At 50.6% G+C, this 18,768-nt stretch overlaps 6 protein-coding genes across 6 annotated transcripts; 3 read left to right on the top strand and 3 right to left on the bottom strand.

Annotated features, from left to right (window-relative positions):
- Positions 1–2,954: 2,954 nt before the first annotated feature.
- PSV08DRAFT_347794 (uncharacterized protein) lies at positions 2,955–4,871 on the top strand (the record flags this gene model as incomplete). Its single annotated transcript, XM_066092799.1, has 5 exons — positions 2,955–3,913; positions 3,967–4,057; positions 4,108–4,197; positions 4,245–4,336; positions 4,388–4,871. The coding sequence occupies 5 exons, from the start codon at positions 2,955–2,957 to the stop codon at positions 4,869–4,871; spliced, it is 1,716 nt and encodes a 571-aa protein (XP_065949840.1).
- An 883-nt stretch (positions 4,872–5,754) lies between these two features.
- Positions 5,755–9,145, bottom strand: PSV08DRAFT_216464 (armadillo-type protein). Its single transcript, XM_014224559.2, has 6 exons — positions 8,826–9,145; positions 8,691–8,755; positions 8,465–8,629; positions 8,062–8,411; positions 6,053–8,012; positions 5,755–5,991 (listed from the first exon to the last, which is right to left on the bottom strand). Exons 1-6 carry the CDS (start codon positions 8,962–8,964, stop codon positions 5,971–5,973), a joined length of 2,700 nt encoding a protein of 899 aa, XP_014080034.1. The 5' UTR covers positions 8,965–9,145; the 3' UTR covers positions 5,755–5,970.
- A 168-nt stretch (positions 9,146–9,313) lies between these two features.
- Positions 9,314–10,919, top strand: PSV08DRAFT_216466 (RIO1 family-domain-containing protein). The gene is made up of 2 exons (XM_014224560.2): positions 9,314–9,411; positions 9,484–10,919. The coding sequence occupies exons 1-2, from the start codon at positions 9,349–9,351 to the stop codon at positions 10,750–10,752; spliced, it is 1,332 nt and encodes a 443-aa protein (XP_014080035.1). The 5' UTR covers positions 9,314–9,348; the 3' UTR covers positions 10,753–10,919.
- A 938-nt stretch (positions 10,920–11,857) lies between these two features.
- Positions 11,858–13,426, bottom strand: PSV08DRAFT_269221 (uncharacterized protein). Its single transcript, XM_014224562.1, has 2 exons — positions 12,419–13,426; positions 11,858–12,368 (listed from the first exon to the last, which is right to left on the bottom strand). Exons 1-2 carry the CDS (start codon positions 13,397–13,399, stop codon positions 12,279–12,281), a joined length of 1,071 nt encoding a protein of 356 aa, XP_014080037.1. The 5' UTR covers positions 13,400–13,426; the 3' UTR covers positions 11,858–12,278.
- A 2,320-nt stretch (positions 13,427–15,746) lies between these two features.
- PSV08DRAFT_359315 (uncharacterized protein) lies at positions 15,747–16,530 on the top strand (the record flags this gene model as incomplete). Its single annotated transcript, XM_014224563.1, has 1 exon — positions 15,747–16,530. Exon 1 carries the CDS (start codon positions 15,907–15,909, stop codon positions 16,528–16,530), a length of 624 nt encoding a protein of 207 aa, XP_014080038.1. The 5' UTR covers positions 15,747–15,906.
- Positions 16,531–16,835: 305 nt separating this feature from the next.
- On the bottom strand, positions 16,836–17,236 carry PSV08DRAFT_347800 (uncharacterized protein; the record flags this gene model as incomplete). Its single annotated transcript, XM_066092800.1, has 2 exons — positions 16,836–16,993; positions 17,068–17,236. 2 exons carry the CDS (start codon positions 17,234–17,236, stop codon positions 16,836–16,838), a joined length of 327 nt encoding a protein of 108 aa, XP_065949841.1.
- Positions 17,237–18,768: the final 1,532 nt, after the last annotated feature.

Here is an 18,768-nt window from a genome sequence, read left to right on the forward strand (position 1 = left end):
AGAGGTGGCCCCCAACATTTTACTTTGCGCGCCAGGATTGTCGCGTGGCAGGCCCCAATTGCTCAAGGTTGCAGGCATATATGGCTATACAGGCCACGACTCTCACGTCTGCGACAGGACATTACACAACAGTCCCGGTTAAGTGTCGTTTTCTCTATCTACCTGATCGTGCATTGCATCCACAGTGACTTCCTTGACTCTAAGTCGGCGTGAGTTTACTAGTCACTCCCCGCCACCGCCTGAGCATCTGCGGGGCAACTACTCAACATGATGCTCAACGCAGTCAGTCGAGGCTCCATGGAGTCTCTTTTACACTTCAGGGCTTGATCGTCTCTGCTTGTTGTACGGTTCCGTAGAAGCGACTGGGAAGGGCTTGGTCGGCCTTGTTGCCGTGTGTTTTTTTTATGATGGCGGTAGCGAGGAGATCCAGAATCCAGGTATGAGGTTGGTCCGAGTAACGTTGTTGAAGTCGTGACAAACCGAGGCTGAAGCAGCTCTCTACAAACTGGAGCAATCCATTACATGGGCGCATGCGTGTAATGAACATGCGGCATCCAGCGGACCGCATGACATGTAAAATTCTTTTGAACAGTCCTTACAGGTCGGCATGGCTTGGACAACTGACGAATGACGGTATCTTGAAGCGTCATTCTTACAGGGTTCCCTGGACTCGCTGATTTCTTTGCTGCTTTCCGGGCAACAGTCGGTCGACTCTTATTCTGCGATATCGGCATGTGGCTACTACTACGCGAGCATGGATGTTTTAACAGCCGGCCAACGATTCGGATAGTTGTGCAGCAGCCTATGCGACACGTTAATCGGTTCGGTAGCGCCCATGCACCACGCGAGGAAGCGGACAAGTCTCCGTTCGTCAAGCTCGTATTACTTGAGTAGAAGAGATGGCTTCAGGTATCCACTTCCCGAGGACTTGAGAGGGGTATGTATAAAATGCTAGTAAGTATGACCTCCTACTCTGGCTGCACCCCGAGTCTTTCATGTACTGATCAAAATTCGATAGCCTCTCTCGCCACTAATCCGGGGCACGCGTTTCACGCATACTGTGGGCTTAATGGTCTTGTAGAGAGAGAGAGAGAGGATGACGTTGGGCACACTGCTCGAAGAGGCTGGGTAGGCCCAAGCCTGTGGATCCGCCCTTGCATTTGCATTACCGTCGCCGATAGCAGAAAACCGTCGGGTACCGAATATGTTTGAAGGAAGGGACCTGATGACTCTCAATCTGGCGTCCCATAGGCTCTCGTCGCTCGAGGGCGCTTCCTCAACGGTATCGTGTGGGTCTCCACACATCCACTTTGAGCTCTTGATCCACATCTTCACAGACGGCGCTTGGCTGCACGGCGCCGGCTCGTCGCGCGGGTTACAAGCGTGCTGCATATGCACCGGCTGGGATGCAGTCATAGGTGGAAAACAAGCTGGCGAAATGATATGAAAGGAAGAGCGCCCTGTTCGTGTAGCATAACCAACACGATACTTGCTGATAAGTTCTCAAACAGGATCAAATACATGCCCAAGAACATGGGAAACAGATCTTTGCGCGATTTCGAGGGATGGATGGAGTGTACAAGTCACAAGACGATAGGTCAAATCCGCACCAGGGAGGCGAGTGCGACGGATCTCGAGTGACGGAAAAGAGATATATTGGTAGAGTTCAGATATCCAGTGGCCAGCAACAAAGCCCTGCGGTTGTGATTCTGTTGCAGCGCTTCTCAGCCCTGCTGCAAGGCCGATATGGCTGCATTTGCCGTTATTTCTGGGGGGAAACATGGCTGCTGCAGGGGGGGAGGAGACGCCATGTCGTCTGTCTGCTACACACGGGGAGGTGACGGCTGCGTCCGTGGGATGCATGCAAGATACACAACGGCTGATACCACATACTTTTACGGCTTTGGTGCTGCTCTCACGAGGTCAAATGCATCGTCATGCACAACTCCACGATGTAACGCCCTCATGTGATAAATTAGACCAGTATTCCGCGGTAGTGAAGAAGATGGAACAGAAGACCGCAAATTTCATGACCGCCAGATTCTGACATTGATACCTACGATAGCTCTTTCAACAGTATTCCCTAAGGCATTCGCCGGTGCGACATCTAAACGGAATCCGCCGCCACCGAAAAGCAGGTGCCCTCGCCGTGGTTGGTGTACGTGGATATCTTGTCGATACGATTGGTCCCAGAATTTGCATTGCTGGGAAGGTGAGTCTTCTTGCTCTCTACCTCCGTGTCGCTGGGCAGCTTCCTTGTCGAGGGCGAGACTTCCACCTGCGTCTGCACCGCCATGTTCACCAAGACAACACCGCCGTAGCTCTTTCCCTTCCACAGCGCCTGGGCGCCGTCCTCTTGTACCACATCTGGCTTCACCCTCCCATTTCTCTTCTTCTCTCTTCCACTCTTCTTCGTCTCCTTCTCACCCGTACGCATCAGTGGCCACATTCTTTGTAGCTTTTCGCCGGTCAGTCATCATCCATCTCAACACACCTCGATGCCTTGCCAGCATCTATCGTGCCGATGCTGACTGTTCAACAGCTTTGGAGTCACTACCAGTCCCCCGCACATTGCAAAAGCTTGACATTTACGACCTGGTAAGCCCCTTTCACCATCCCAAGTGGCTTCTCACTTTCACTGTCTCGAGTCCACTAGCTCCCCTGCACTTCTCGAGTCACTATCTGAGGTCCTCCCCTTTCATTTTCATTCGTCACCACACGATCCCGCTACGTCACACCCCACTGGACAAAGGCTAACTTTCCACTCAGAGCAACCTTCTTCTCTGCATCTCAGTCTTCCTGTTCGCACCCGTTGTTAAGACTCTACCTCGTCTTCTCCCGAGGTCCGCATCCTCAGTCTGCCCAGTACTACTCGCAGCTCAAGGACGTGACGACACTCTTTCCACCAATTGTCTCTTTTCTCTCAGCTCTATTTCCCTTACAAGGCCACTGAAATGGCTGCCAACGGTCGTCAACAGAGCTATGTGGCTCCTACTGCCGGATACAAGGGTCAGCATATGCTCAGCAATCAAGGTCATGGGTCCGCCCAATACCTCCCCCGAGGTCTGCCTATGTCCCCCCATGGTGATAATGGAATGCAATGTCTGACGAACAACATGGCAGCCCTCGGCATGCATGCCTCCTATGGATCATCCGCTACCTCCAAGTCTGCCAACTCTGCACTGCCCGGCGGTTCTTCCGACTACGGCAATATCCCAATCTCCAACGGACAGGGACTCTGGGTCCCGAACCAGCATGTCATTGGATCCATGTATCCGATGATACCTGGCGCTCAGCATCAGGCCGGTATGACACCTTCTCCTGGCATGTATAGCCATGCTGGCACGTACGTTCAGCAGGCAGCATATCAGTATGGCCAAGGGGTCATCGACAACAGCCCTGTCCCAGCGGGTTGGACGACTCGTATGTCATCAGCCGAGATCCCATCGCTCATGACGCCCCGCCGTGACTCCATCTCTTCCAATGAGAACGACAACCCTGGCACGCCTCACGGTAGCGGTGGCATGTATCGTTACGGCAGCAACACTGCTATCATGGACCGTTCCCCAAACGCACTTTACTTAAGCAGTGCTACCCCTTCCCCATCACAGTTGGCTCATCCCTACCAGGTCATGGCCCCGATACAGAAGCAGCAAACCATACCTACATTGCCTCCGCATCTGTTGGCGCTGGTGCACCAAGATCCACCTATTCCTCGGGCTATTCCCGCTCCTAGCTCCCCACACAAGCCACTCGACCGTAGCTTGGAGAACAAGACTGGTGAGACCAACGTCTACATCCGCGGACTACTTCCTGAGACTACGGATGAGATGCTTCATATGTGGGGCAAGCGCTTTGGTGACATCCAGAGCTCCAAGTCCATCATTGACCTCAAGACCAATCTTTGCAAAGGGCAAGTGACTTACTGCTTGACATATTATTGTACTTACTGACTCATTGATACAGGTTCGGCTTCATCAAATATCATAACTTCGAGGATGCTGAGGACTGCATTCGCGGCTTTCACTATCTTGGATACGAAGTCAGCTTCGCTCGCGTATGTTCCAATTGGCCAAGCACTTGTCCTGGCTTGCTGACCTCTTATAGGAATCCTTCTACTCCAAGCTCAAAAAGTTCGCCGATGAGAGCAACACCAATCTTTACGTGTCCAACATCCCCAAGAACATGAATGAGCATGTAAGTGACTGAAGAGCTCTTCTGTTCCCGTCTCTGACAAAAACCAGGAACTCGCCTCAATATTCGCACCTCACAAGGTGTGTTCGAGCAGGATACTCCGTGACTCTTCTGGCACTGGCCGTGGCGTCGGCTTTGCTCGGTAAGATATGGCACTTTCTGTCAACAATCGGACATCACTGACCGTCACTAGTTTTGAATCTCGCGACATCTGCGACCTGGTCATCAAGGATTTCAACAACACTCCTGTGTCTAAGCCTGGTGGCGAGGAACATCTCATCCAGATCCGCTTCTCAGATACACACGAGCAGAAGATGCTGAAGCAGCAAACCGCTGCAGGCCGTGTATTTCGTGCTGCAGAGTATGAAGTCGGCGTTGCTCAGGCCAGGGCTCTGGGAACACCTGATCGTTACCTTTCCGCGTCCCCGATTTCGCCAGGCCACGCCAACGAATTCGAGATGTTCATGCGCGGCCAGCGGCAGCCATGGTCGCCCCCTGTACCATCTACACTGGGCCCTGCCAGGTCGTCCGTATATTACATGCCCCAGGGTGGACCCATCAAGAGTGACGATAGTACTTCGGAGAATGGTGTTGAAGTCAAGACAAGCCCCGCGACTCCAGTCAAGGCTGATGACAAGTCGGCTTCACCAAGCCGATTCTCCAACCGCAACGACTGAACGCACATCTTTCCAAGTCACCTTTCACGCACCTATTCTTCACAACTGCTGTATCAGCATCAAACTGTGGTATCCTCTTGGAGACTTCTTTGGCAATGATCGCATGCTATGAGCACAAGCTGCCTGGAACCCTTTATCTCAACGCGTCACATAGCAGCACTGTGTCTGAAGCCTTTGAACTTTCGACATTAATTTCTGCAACCCATTCCGGTCTCTATCTTCACACAGTGGGTCCCTTAATACTCTTGTTCTTGACCTCGACACCTGGAACATATCCTTCTCGTCGAAATTAGGCTCGTGATCCTCTCTAATAACTATGCTTGGGCGGCCTCTTCTTTCACATTTTAGAAGTATTTGTTAGTATCTGGGCAAGCCAGTGAACCAAAAGGATGTTAGGATGTTAGTCGAGGTATCTCTTTTGTTTTCCTCATCGATGGCGAGGGCAGGATTCATAGGGGTGGCTTCTATGGTCGAATTTGTCGTAGCTTCGATAGTTCTTCGTATGATACATCTTCTTGGCGCTATTTCATTTGACCATGGTTGCCATTGATGGTGCATGCTTGACTTTGGTGCTCTTTGACTGCGCACAACCCAGCTCTCGTGGCCTTTGTGAGGAAATGAGCCGTCACGGAGAGGCTATGCCCTGCTGTCATTGATTGGGCAAAGATTGATTGTTTGTGAGGGGCTGTCAATAATAGTCTTGACGGTTTATCAGATGGGTGACCCATGACATTGGATGCGTTATACAGGCTGCAACCTACACGTACGCCTTGGCGAGAGGGTAGTCTGTATTTGCTGCTTAAGTTGGCATGTCCAACAGTTGGCCTTGTTCCTATTGTCGAATTCCTTCAATCACTCTAGTTTCCAAAAGAGAAGACGACGTTTACATGGTACAAAAAGGATGTGATACAAGGCAGAAGGGCAACAAACCCCCGCGTAAAATCTATTAGGATGTACAAAAGTGCCGATTGTGCACAGATGCTGCCTATGTTCTACAAACGATAAAGAGGAAAACGCAGAAGCGGGCCAATAATCATGTCACGTTTCTTTTTCGTTCCTGTCCTCTGATCTTTTCCTTTTTTGGCTTTGATCGTGTCCCTCAGTCTTCCCACTCTGGGTTCTATGATTATTGACGTTAGCGTTTTTTACATCATATAGAGATTTGAAAGTGGTTAGCTTACCTTGCGCAGGATAACCACGCCTTCCAGTACATTTGTGAGGCTGAGGTACTTCTCGTCTTCCAGTTCCGCTCTCTCGCCGTGTGCCAGCAGCACTGGTGTGCTCTGTGTTTGCCATCCAGTGATGGTCTTTGGGCGGCCAGCCTGTCCCACAATGTCTACTGCTTGACCAACGCGCACATTGACTGTGAGTGGCTTGAGGTCCTCATCGAGAGTAATGAGGAAGCGCGGTGACATGGCGGTAGCCAAGTAGTAGAGGAGGTAGTGTGAGTCGCCAGCAACAAAGGACTTGGCATCAATAAGAGACACAAGGACGGTAAGGAGTCCTGAAGCTGCGACGCGGGACAGGACTTGGCGGTCAGTGTGGAATGGGTTGAGTGAGAGCGTGCCCTTGCCAGCATGCAAAAGACCTTGCGCTATGCGGACCATGAACAGCGCGTTGGGGTCGCGGTGGTAGTAACTGGCTAATTGTCGTAGAAGTTGTGCCAAACGAGCGTTGTTGGTACCGGCACCGCAGAGACCCATAGCAAAGATGGCGTTGATGGCGACATCGTTATCATTGTCGTGAGAATATCTCGAAAGGGTGTCGTAGACCTTCATCTGTGGGTTACTAGGGCTGATGAGACCCAGAGCAAGAGGTACAGCCTTGCGGATGTTGGCCTCGCCGTAATGCATCAGGTGACCGAGGGTGCGCAGAATCATCTCTTGGCCGACATCCTCGCCCATAGCGACTAGTGAAAGACCAATAACAGCATATGACTGAAGGAGCTCGTCACCCTTCTTCTCCTCGCTCTCGTCCTCAATGTGCTCATTGCAGATATGGAGCAGTTGCTGGATCTTCAGCACAGCACCAGTACCCGCCCACGCACACACCTCAGTAAGAACAGAGGCAGACTTGGCCATGGGGTGGTCGAGCGCCTTCAATGTTTCCAAAATGACGTCGACCTCTTCTTGTTGGCCAAAGAAGAGTAGAGCAAGACCAAGGGCCATGAAACGAGTCCACTTGTCCTTGAGTTGCTTGGTTCGGTCCTCATCCAGAAGAGTGTTCATCAGGGCGTCTGTGACGTCTCCATTCGCGGAGCCAACAAAAATCATACCAAGAGACAATGCTGCCATAGCGGAGAGCTGCATATCGAGTGTGGTGTCACTGACAACTGGTAAGAGGACATCGAGGAGGTCTTCCTTGTTCGACCCCGCGTATGCAAGGCCAAGACCCATGATGGCAGCCAAACGAATGTTCTTGTTCTTGGAGTTAATGTTGTCCTCGTCTCCCAGGAGAGCCATGGCGGGATCAGAGTCCATTCGTACTCCAGAGTTGAAGATACCAGTGGCGAGCATCGCACCGGCCTTGACCATATCCTCTTCGACTTGGGTGTATGGGTCAATTCTATCAAGACCCTCTTCCACATCCCAGAGCATAAGCATACCCATGGATGCGGTTGTTGAGAGCATACCTTCGTCTTTGGTCTTCCATACCCAGCTAGTCTTAGTAGCCTCGCCCAACATGAGCTTGTCGTTAGCATAACCCGCATTAACAAAGGCATTGACAAATGCGGAAGCGAGGTTATGTCTGGCGGAGTCGGTGTTGGTGAGGCCGGCGGTCCTGCTGCTCTCGAGATGCGTCTTGTAAATGTCGTCGGGAGACTTGGGGTCCAGGATATTTAGCTCTTTGCCGAGCGCTCGGAAGTGATCAGGCAAGCGTGTGTTGTTGAGACACTCCTGCAGCTCGGGATCTTCGTCCTCGGACACATCGAACCATATCCGCTGTCGCCCGCAAAGGAAGGCCATTTGCCTGCGAATGGACTTGTCCTTTGTGGCATCAAAAGCTTCTTGGATCAGCTCCTTCTCGTGTAACCGTATGGCTATCGCCATAGCCTGCGTGTACTGCTTGTATTTGGCATAGATGCGGTAGGTAGTGCGGAGGAACTTGTCGTTGTCCGGGTATGTGAGCAGCGGTACGTTGCTATGGCGGTTAGTAAAGTCCGTAACAGTACATCGTGAAAAGTCCATACCTGACCATGTAAAGCGCTACCCTCGAGTATGTGTTTTCGTCAACGTATTGCTCAATTTGGTCAATCATCTCGAGCTCGGACAGGATATCGACAGCATCGGCCTCCGCGTTGTGCTTAAGGAAGAAGGGGACGAGGGTCGATGCGAGGTCGGTCACATCATCGGTGGATTTGTCGTCATTGAGGCGGTTCTGGTATTCGGAGCCAATTTCAAGCGCAAGGTGGCGCATGTACTCGTGGCCCCATGAGCCGAGATCTGTCGAGGGGGCTTCGAGGCGGTACTTGAGGCAGTCCAAACGCTCCTCGTCGGAGTATGTCATTCCCAGAACAGACATCATGTCGGCGAACGATTGCTTTTTCCCCAATTAGCCCTGTCTCACGCCCTTGAATAGCCACATCAACGTACCTTGTTCTCGCCGGCTGGCCATGATGCGTAGGCCTTCTCTAGGCTCTCGTAGTGTGGTCGGAGGAACTTGAGGGGCTTTGGCACGGCTGTCATAGAGCTAGTCGATGTCTTGATGAATTCCTTGATCTGGTCGAGCGCGGGCTTGTACAGGCTGGTGTCGGATCCCTGGGAGAGGCACAAGGTCAGCGCATGTTGCGGGGAACACGGTAGAGACAGCATCACATACCAGTATCCGGTCTGCAAGCATGTCCAGGTCGCTCTTGAGCTGTTGGTCTTCTTCACTAAGCTCCTCTGCCGTTGACCGTCAGTATATAATCACCGAGATAGCTACCATCTCAGCTTGATTACAGGCCAAACATACCGCCAGTCGTCGCCACGCCGCCCTTCTTGTCCTCTGCATCGGGCTTTGCGTCCTTGCTCTTATCTGCATCATTTGCTGCCGGTGCCTTGCCCTTGCCCTTGTCGGCAGCCGTGGGCTTCTTGTCGTCGTCCTTGGCCATGTTGATTACGATATGTCGCTACCGGCGGCGGCGAACTATGTCTATTGTGCGGGGAGATAGCGGCGTCGACGGCCAGTAATGAGGGGACTGCGTTTGATGATGGGAAATGTATACGCGCCGCTCGAATGAAACGGGAACAGCTTTAAGGCTGGTGAGGGGGAGTGATAATGGGCGGATTGATGTCAACGAGGCAGCTCTTGCATTCGCGTACCACTTCCGCCGCGCTAGCGCCAAGCACCGTCCGCCGATGATGAGCTGCGGCGGCGGCAGCGGGCGCTCAGACCCTCTCGCCTTAGAACCATCCAAAAATTATATTCTTCCGCTCACCCCAATCCCAGCAACCTCCTGCACCCTCACCCGGACCGCCGTCGGAATACGCCTGACATGAAGCTCAACGTCAAGAACATTCGCTATCTGACCGCCGACGACTGGCGCGTCCTGACTGCAGTATGCGCCCGCAGCCCATGTCTTCGTCTGTGTCTATGGTGGGGGGACTAACGCTGATCAAGACCATGACAGACAGAAATGGGCAGTCGAAACCATGAGATTGTGCCCACGCCTCTGATTTCCCAGATTGCCGCTCTACGCTCAGGCACTGGCGTTCACCGCTGCATTTCCAACCTGGCCAAAATCGGACTCATCGCAAAAGTCCGCAATGCCAAATACGACGGCTACCGCTTGACGTACGGCGGCCTTGACTACCTCGCCCTACACACCCACCAGAAGGCCGCTACCGTCTACTCGGTTGGCAATCAGATTGGCATAGGCAAGGAGTCGGATATTATTGTGTGTGCCTCCGAGACGGGCAAGCAGCTGGTTCTTAAGATCCACCGTTTGGGTCGCATATCCTTCCGCACAGTCAAAGCCAACCGTGACTATCTGCGCAACCGCCAAGGAGGCTCGTGGATGTACATGTCGCGTCTCGCCGCCCTGAAAGAATATGAGTTCATGAAGGCGTTGCGAGCCGAGAGCTTTCCAGTCCCCGAGCCCGTCGGCCAGAACAGGCACACCGTCGTCATGGGCCTCATTGATGCCTTTCCCATGCGCCAGATCTCCAAGGTCGGCAACCCTGCACCTCTATACGCTGAACTCCTCGCCCTCATTGTCCGTCTTGCACAATACGGTCTGATCCACGGAGACTTCAACGAATTCAACATCCTCGTAGAGGAGCGCACAGAAAAGGATGGCAACGTGACCCTGGTACCTACTATTATCGATTTCCCGCAAATGGTTTCCATCGACCATGCCAACGCCGAATACTACTTTGACCGCGACGTCGCCTGCATAAAGCGCTTCTTCGATCGTCGTTTTGGCTTCACAAGCGACGAGCCCGGCCCATTCTTCAAAGATGCGACAAAGAAGCTGGTCAAGAGGTTGGATGTCGAGGTGCAAGCCTCTGGTTTCAGCAAGAAGATGGCAAAGGAACTAGAAGTTTACATGAAGGAGCACGGTATTGACGGCGACGCTGCAAACGCCGAACCAGGTGTGGATGGTAGCGAGCCTGGTGACGAAGACGAGGATGAAGCTGCTCTTGAGGAAGACTACGGCGAAGCTGAAGACTACAATGACAATGAAGGTGGACCAGTTGGTGACGATATTTCTGCTGAAACCGAATCAAAAGACGAAGGCGAGCAGCATGCATCCACAACACTCGCTTCTCAAATGACGATCCTCGAGATCAGAGACAACGACCCTCTACCAGACCTCAACGATATCAAGCCACCTCCACCATCTGGTCCTACAATAACAACAAAGGCGGCTAAGAAGAAGGCCGGATGGGCATTGTAAATCCGTCAGCCCGCACCTTCAATTTCATCACTCCTCTTTGTTCAGCGATACCCACGATTACACACCACAATTAGGCACTTGCATCTAAAAAAAAGTAAGATTTTGAGACATATATAGATACGAAATGGAAAAAAGCGATGCATGATTGAATGTTATCCATTTATCCATCTACCTCCTGCTTCTACATTACCACACCACATGCTCTATATCTCCTCCCTATATGCATCTCCCCCGCTTCCATCGTATTGGTTTCACTTCAGCACACAACCAGCATGACTCTCCATCCGCCCTTACCCCAGCAACACAAACACATCCGCAAACACACCCTCCTTCCCCAACGTATCCCTCGCATACTTCTCTTTATCCCTCCTCACCTCCTTCTCCCACGCTTTATCTTCCTCCTTGCGCACTCTCTTCACTCTCTTTTCTTCCTCGTCCATGATAGCCCGGTACGTCACATACCACTCCGGTTGCCCCGTACTACTACGAGCGCCGCGCGTGTCTTTTTTGGACGAGCGGTAGGTCCCCGTAGAGTAGTTTTGTGGCCCCAGGGGAGACATGGGGTTAGGTTTGCGTGTTGGTTGGAAGATGGAAGTGACGCGAGAGGAGGATAAGTAGCGAGACACGAGATCCCGGGTTTTGTGAGTGTCTTTTGGTTTCTTGGTTGTTGGTTTGAGTTTTTTGCCGTTTTTAGTGAAGAAGTGAGAGCTTTTCGGGGTACGGGGCTGGTTGGCTTGAGCTCTTGGCTTGGTAAAGAGGGTTGAGTAGTGAGAAAGCATAGTGAGGGTTAATTGGGTTAACTGGTTTGGTAAGATAGATAGAGCTGATTGACTTGATGGGGTTGATTGAGTCAGTTGAGTTGGAAAGCAAAGGAGTATCAGTACTGGAGTGATTTTATAGTGAGTGTGCGCATCGAGTTTGTGCACCTGAGGGTCCGGCTACATGCGGTCATATGCACCGGTTTCACTCACATTTTTCAACCATTTTTGGAATGCATAGACCCGTCCGGTCAAGTTCCTGGGTATTCTGGAGGCCACGTAGTCGCATTGATGGACCGTAGAGCCTACTGTTGATAGCAAAATCATGGATTTATGTGTATAACAGGTGCAACAAAACGATATATCTCATGTTGAAGTAATCTTCTTCCTGAAAACCAAGAAATACCAAATCGGTTTTATTGGTTATTTCTATTGGGTATCATAAGCCACTACCACCTTGTACAAAATAACGTTTCGCCGTTAATAGCCTGTTGCAGAGTGGCGATCCAAACCAACCAATACGCAAACCGTCCCCAAGCCACAGAAGTGGTCTTGGCATTCACCCTGTTTTTGGTTCACGGTGATATGTCTCATCATGTGCTGCGTTAGTCGTAGCGGGGACGCTAAGTGCGCGAAGTGAAGACTTCCACATCGAGGTAGTTCCTAACACTGACGTGAGTAACTTTCACTTTGCCGTTGGACTTGGCGTAAGGATCATCTGATTAAATATATTCGGAGCGTGTGAGGAGTTTGGTGCTCAGAGAGGGCTCAGAACCATATCTTGATCAGCTCCTCCGAGACTGCAGACGGAGTGAGGACACCTGACTCAGTGATGATTCCAGAGATCAGATCTGGAGGCTGTTTCTGGATTAGTACATCATATACAAAATGCACGATGCGAAACTTACAGTGAAATCAACGGCGTCATGTGCGTCGAGCGGAGCGACTGTTGAGCCTTGTTTTGCGGTCATGTCAGCAATGGCCTCGTCGAAGACATTACGCTGCTCTTGTTCACCCTTGATCTTTTGTTCGGCCTTGTTTTCCTCTGCCACCTTGAAGTCCAAGACTTTCTGCTCGATTGGCAAGTCGAACTGGCTCAGCGGATAGAGCCTGACGAACTTGTGGCTCTCGGCCACAACATAGAATGGCTTTCCCTTGCTCTTTGCCAGCACACCCAACTGGTATGTTCCCATGCGCGATATTATTCCACCGTTTTCTACAACACCTTCGGCGCCCACGATGATCATGTCGACCTTGCCCAACGAGTATGCCACTGCCGAGTCTGGGATCGTGGCCACCGGTACATTGTGTTCTCGGAGATCGGCGACCGTCTGCAACCCCTCCTTTGAATCGAGCGAGCTTTCAGATGGCAAGACATATATGACCTTGAAGCGGAGAGTGCTTGATTCAGCCGCCCTTCTCAATAGCGCACCCACTACTCGCGAGCCACCGTTTGTAAGCACAGTACCGCCGTCCCGGATGAAGTGCTTGCCAAAACTGGCTATCTTCTCTCTACTCTGCTTTGCTCTGTCCACAAACAACTTTCCATTAGAGAGCAAGTGGTTTCGTATCGCGCGGAAATCATCTTCTGGGCCCAGATTCAGGCTGGCGGGGCGGTTGAGGGTGGTAATAAGATAGCGCTGGAAGAGGTCGGTACCGGCAGAGAGGGAGATGGGGTTTGCGATTGAAGCCTTCAGCGCGGCAGTGTGGCGTTCGAGAAGATCGAGAGTCTCGGCGACGGTTGACACAGAACTTTGTGCGATTGCTTCAACGAGCGCCTCGATGGCCGCGACGGGCATAGTAAGCTCGGGATCATCTTTTAGGATTTGGCGATAGGTCGCGACAATGTCAAAGTTGGGCTTTGTCTTGGCCGCGGGTTCTGCACTCATTTTGGCGGTGAAATGTAAGTGTGTTGCTATTCGTAGATTTTTGGATATTTTGTAGAGAGGGGTCGTCGGCGATTGAGTCATTCGCCAAGACCAGAGGATTAACTCCGACCGTGGTTTCCCCAGATTTCATCCAGACCTACTAGCGAGACAAACACCGCTGAACTTATTCTTTGGTTATGCATACATTGCCAGGGCCTTCTCGGAAGGGTTTCGCCTATTGCAGACATGTTAGTGTATGAGAGCTAATCATTGACGATGGCCACGTTCGTCGCATGCAATTATTTGTGTCCATCACAACCCGGTACCCTAGGAAATGCCCAGTCGTTGATCCCACAAAGCTGTTGCCGGCTCTTCTTCTGCCCTGATTCCTGGTAGTAAGTATTTCTACGCTACTGCATGATATGAAAGTTGGCAAGAGCATGAGTACGACCACCGATGATCAGCTTGCGCGGCTGGCCTCCAACTTGATCAAGTTATGCTGCATCTCGTCCACAGCCTTGCCGTATGAAAATCACACAAAGATATCCGAGCTTCCACATCGATCGCCTAAAGACCTGTTGATATGAATGCAAATCGGAACCGTTCCTTGTATCCTTTGTGGAGTATTGTGGAAATAAAACGAAGTCGGTGTTTGACAGACAAGTGCCGTGCTTGCCTCAAAAGATTCTGGAGTTGACAGCTAGAGTGGTATGTGAAGTCAAGGTAAGGATATTCTACTATAGTGGCTAAAGTCACCGCAGTTGTTACGCGTAATGACGCTTACGATATCTTATTCGATAAGACCCTCTTGATTTAGGGTCCATGAGCACGAATCAACCACATGTGAGGTGTACAAGACGATTGCAGGAGTTTCCGAGCCTTGGAACAGCCTGCACTCAACCATGTACCGTACTCACCCTCACAAAAAATCAATGCATTAATGGTCGTATGCAGTGTACTCACACTTTCTCACTTTCCTGTCACGATGATTCTGTAAGATCAACTACGAGAGTTTTCGCTGCATGCGTGTTTTCTGTGAATCAACAACATCCGCCCTTTGTAACTTTCTTAGTTACTTTGTTTTCCGATCTTACCCCAGCATGGACAACCCCCAGCCATCCCCCACCAGACGCCTTCCCCTCATCAAAAGGTGAACAGAGGTTCACAGCTGATCGAATGATATCAAAAATTGACTACATTTTCGTCTTTGACCTCAAAGACCCCTGTTAAGAAGACACTTCTTATCGAGCCGGGCTCGTTACCAGCAGCCAGTCTGGTCAAATGCCCAGCAACTCTATGTAAAGCACTGGAGACCAATTCGCCTCGTTCTCAAAGCAATTCTGCAGCAGTAACTTCTCCCATCTTCTCTCAGAAATTACACGAGAGACCAAGGAATGTGCTGCCTACTTCTTCAGCGCAGGGCTTTACCATTACAAATCTGACCACAGTTACTCTTCCAACCAAGGCTTATTACAAAAACTGCCGAACATAGGGACTGGGCCTCACAAGGGTTCATTTGGATCCTGACGAGAAATCTGCGGCATATTTCCAGCTCCGAGGTGCAAGACCATATTCAACGTTCAATGTTGAACACACCTTGAGATCACCCGACACGTCTACTACGTCACCAGAATCGCCACCTGGAGCAAATCCTGTTCACAGGGCTCGCATCATCAGTAAAATGGAAGTTAATCTATGGCCAATGCAGTCCATAACTCAAGCACAGCAGCGACATGTGTTGCACTCGGAGGCCGACATGACCTCTTCTTCTGCGGAGAGGTGGAGCGCTAGGGACCACACTGCAGAAACACATCCTTTTTGTTCTATTAGTCTAGTCACCTGTCGCGAGACACGATAAAAGCCAATGACTGAAGATCAAGTTCCAAGGCCTGCTCAATCTATCAAGGATCATGAAGGTGTTCCACAATCGGCCCACCCCCCGGATGACGTTACCGGTCTTGATTGGGTGTTCGGTGAGGAGATCAAAGATGCGCCGAAAGTTCTTGAAGACCCTCAACTATTTTTAGCTAGTGATAGTTACAGGAGTTCGGGGGACTCATCAGAGGTCGGTTTGAAGAGAAGATTGTACAGAGTAAGCCAAAAATTGAAGAATCCTCGAAGAAGTAAGAGAACTACAGCACATTGATAATCAAAGAACACCCATGTTCGAAGCGTTGGCCGCAGTATTGCGGAGTCAAATTCCCATCCTCCATCTGAGGAAGATTCAGTAACAATTCTTTGATGGATAAATAATATGCAATGTTCTTGTATGATGACGCGTTTTACATGGGGCTCGACGTCATGCGCCAACGAAACTTCAGGGCTTCTATGGTTGTGGCTCACATGATGGTGAGCCGGCTTCCTACTCAAACTAGCATTACCAGAAAGGAATGTGTTTCGAACCAGTCGATTTGCGGAGGTAATACAGATCGGAAAGAATATATGTTGATCTCCCAAGCCAGCTAGCATTCATCGACCGATAAGTCCCACTCCCACACACACACGTCACTTTCCCGACCTCTCGTAACATGACAATAATATCAGACATCGCCTCAAAAGTAAAGGACATCCGCTTAGTACCTCCTACAGAAAAGGAAACATCCTCATCAAAACAAAATCTCGATAGTTCAAAGCAGTCCCAGCCGGAACCGAAACGGCCCGTCCTCGAGATTACGTCCTATGACCGCTTCACTCCACCAAGTCCGACACCCGACCTTGAATACGACTGCCGCATAACCAACAACCCATCTGAAGAACTCCGTAAAACATGCACAGGGCTCGACGCCATTTTGCAAGAAGAGCTTATGAGCCGGAGCTCGTTTAGCAACATGGTTACACGGGCTGAGAGCGACATTAGACGTCTTATGGAGTTGGAAGATGTGAGGGCTCTTCGGACAGGTGAGACGGCTATTGTGAGGGTAGGATGTCTCTGCGGAAGTGGCCATCATCGAAGTGTAGCGTTTGCAGAAAAACTGGGACAGGTGCAGTGGTGTGAGCAAGGGAAGTGGGAAGTCAGAGTCTCGCATCGGAATCTGACCAGTGGGGTAGAGCAGATGAAGCGGATTAGGGGTGAGAAAAGCAAGATGAGGGAAAACAAAGAGACAGAAAAGGAAGAAAAACTCGAGTACTCTGGAGGAGCAACGCGGAAATAGTTGAAGACGGCTATGACCGGAATTTGTAGGGATCATATGGCTTTCTTTGAATCGGAACGACCTACCTTGGATACATTCATGGAGTCGCAGAAAAGTACAAACGGCTCACCCACTTTCTGCGCTGCACCGCCCCTCGACAGTTCAAGCCTCGTCATAAATGAAGCGGGCAGCGAAACCTCAGAAGCATTGCGACCCACCTGTGCATTCTCAAACCGTCTCATCTCCCGCGCCTCCTCCCACAACCGCTTTTTCCTATCCTCGACCTGTCGCATCTCTGCTTCCGCCGCCTGTCTCGAGTGCTTCGTCTACTGCCCTATCTTCTTCACTCCCCGAATCACTGCATCCATCTTGCTCTCGCTCTCGTTATCGGTGGCCTTCTTTTTCGCGTCTTCCTCCGTGATCCTAACGCCATGCTCTCTCTGCCAGACCCGCCATATGTCGTCGTCCCAAGACTCACGCTTTGCTGCAGTTTCGTACCGAGCCCAGCATTTTTTTTCATTTTAGGAGAGGTCACGTCAACATTGTAGATGTGCCAACCCCATGCGGTGGCGTCTTTGGCTATGGCGTCGTTTCGAGTGGTTATGATGGGGTTAGTTGAAGGCGGTAGAGCGATGTACTCGGCTGTTGTTGTGCAGTAGCGTGGGGCGTAGGGGTATGAGAGCCAGTCGGACTTTTGGTAGTAGAATGGGATGACGAGGATGGTCATTGCGGACGACGGTGTTGTAAGAGTCTCGGGTGTTCAATTGGTTTAAGGGGGCTTGTGAATCAAATTGACTTTGGTTAGTAGGAGGATCTTGTAGAATCATGGGTGTTGTGTAATATCATGGTAGTGGCTCACTGATGGTTTCTACACTGTGCGGCTTGTTTGCTAGTACATTTTCAAGTTTGTTATCTTCACGTTGCTTTCACCATTCACAATGTAATTCTAGTTTTACACATAGATAGTTCTCATAGCAAGGCCGAAAGCGTGGAAGTGAAAGGCATGAAGTGAAATAGCCTGCTGTCCTGTGATATGCGATATACTCCTTGCGTGCTGTAACTTTACTTTCCACGAAGTGCTACTTCATATTGAACAGTACTATACACGCTCGTTATGCTTGAACACACTCATCTCTATAGGTTCTGACTACAAGAACACTTTCATGTAACACAATGTTCCAGTAGATAACTGTCTCTACGTACTTTGCAAAGACTACCACGCTCTCTAAGTTCTGCTCAGACATGGTAAATTACGGGTTGACACTGTCTAACGGATCCATTGTGAATACGGGGGAATCAAGCACCTTCTGTCAATAGTCAAGCAGCAAAGCACGTGAATTCAATGACGTATCTCACGATCTCTCTTCCACACTGTGCCAAGTATTCACTCAATTCCTGGCACTTGAACAACTGTCATGGTGAAATGAATGGCCAAGAAAACAATCACTCCACAACGATGAGGTGCAGTTCTTGGTGCATGCAGGTTCTTCAGCGGCCGCGGCTCACCAGATTGACTGGCTCGGAGTTCTTCCTAAAACACATCCAAAGCTGTCTCGCCTGCATCTTGGGCTCGCCTCACCTTGTGATAAAGTCATTTCTTTTTCTTCACCATCACCCTGTTTCATCGGTATGTTTACATGCATACACTCACGATCCCCAAATGCCAAGTACTGCCCAATATCCTCACGTTGGCACGTTGGCATTACATCTACTTCTTGACAGATCAATCACTATAGAGGAGAGAGAGAGAGGTTCTAGCCTCTTATCCCTGGTAACGCCCACACCGCTCAGATAATAGTTCCTGCCAAAAACAAATGAAGCATGGACCATACATCGGGTAGTCAGGCGTCATCCAGCCTCGGCATCGAGACGCCAGGGTTTTGGGCATCGGTGCCGATTGTACTTTACATACACTCCACAATCTTGGCATTTTTCCGCGTGCGGCTGCAAGAAAGATGCAGTGTGAAGTAAAGTAGTGTACAGCAAAGAGTTGCATATGTGTAAGATGCTCCCAAACGCATGTGGAGATAGCAATGACAAAAAAACAAGCATGGATAGGCATAGTAACCGTGCGTGCAAAGGTGTCTACGTGGCCCAACTTGACTGACTCTTATTGAACATTAAAGTTTTTTGGGGGCCAACGGCAAGCAACGTATCACACAGACACGCAAGAATTACGATGTGCTTCGATGGGTGGAACGTGTTGTACACAACGCAACAGCGTCATCACCGTATTTGCATCACATGATGTGTTACATG

This window comes from Bipolaris maydis (genome assembly GCF_028858645.1).
Source record: "Bipolaris maydis strain C4 unplaced genomic scaffold PSV08scaffold_2, whole genome shotgun sequence".
Classification (NCBI taxonomy): Eukaryota; Fungi; Ascomycota; class Dothideomycetes; order Pleosporales; family Pleosporaceae; genus Bipolaris; species Bipolaris maydis.

What these genes read in the sequence shown, in the direction of transcription:
- PSV08DRAFT_216464 (XM_014224559.2), bottom strand. Translation starts at nt 8,964, where the DNA reads ATGGCCAAGGACGACGACAAGAAGCCCACGGCTGCCGACAAGGGCAAG. An exon ending in TGCTTGCAGACCGGATACTG is followed by an intron (nt 8,630 to 8,690) that starts GTATGTGATGCT and finishes TGCCTCTCCCAG; the next exon opens with GGATCCGACACCAGCCTGTA. An exon ending in GGCCAGCCGGCGAGAACAAG is followed by an intron (nt 8,412 to 8,464) that starts GTACGTTGATGT and finishes TTGGGGAAAAAG; the next exon opens with CAATCGTTCGCCGACATGAT.
- PSV08DRAFT_216466 (XM_014224560.2), top strand. Translation starts at nt 9,349, where the DNA reads ATGAAGCTCAACGTCAAGAACATTCGCTATCTGACCGCCGACGACTGG. An exon ending in ACTGGCGCGTCCTGACTGCA is followed by an intron (nt 9,412 to 9,483) that starts GTATGCGCCCGC and finishes AGACCATGACAG; the next exon opens with ACAGAAATGGGCAGTCGAAA.
- PSV08DRAFT_269221 (XM_014224562.1), bottom strand. Translation starts at nt 13,399, where the DNA reads ATGAGTGCAGAACCCGCGGCCAAGACAAAGCCCAACTTTGACATTGTC. An exon ending in ATGACGCCGTTGATTTCACT is followed by an intron (nt 12,369 to 12,418) that starts GTAAGTTTCGCA and finishes ATCCAGAAACAG; the next exon opens with CCTCCAGATCTGATCTCTGG.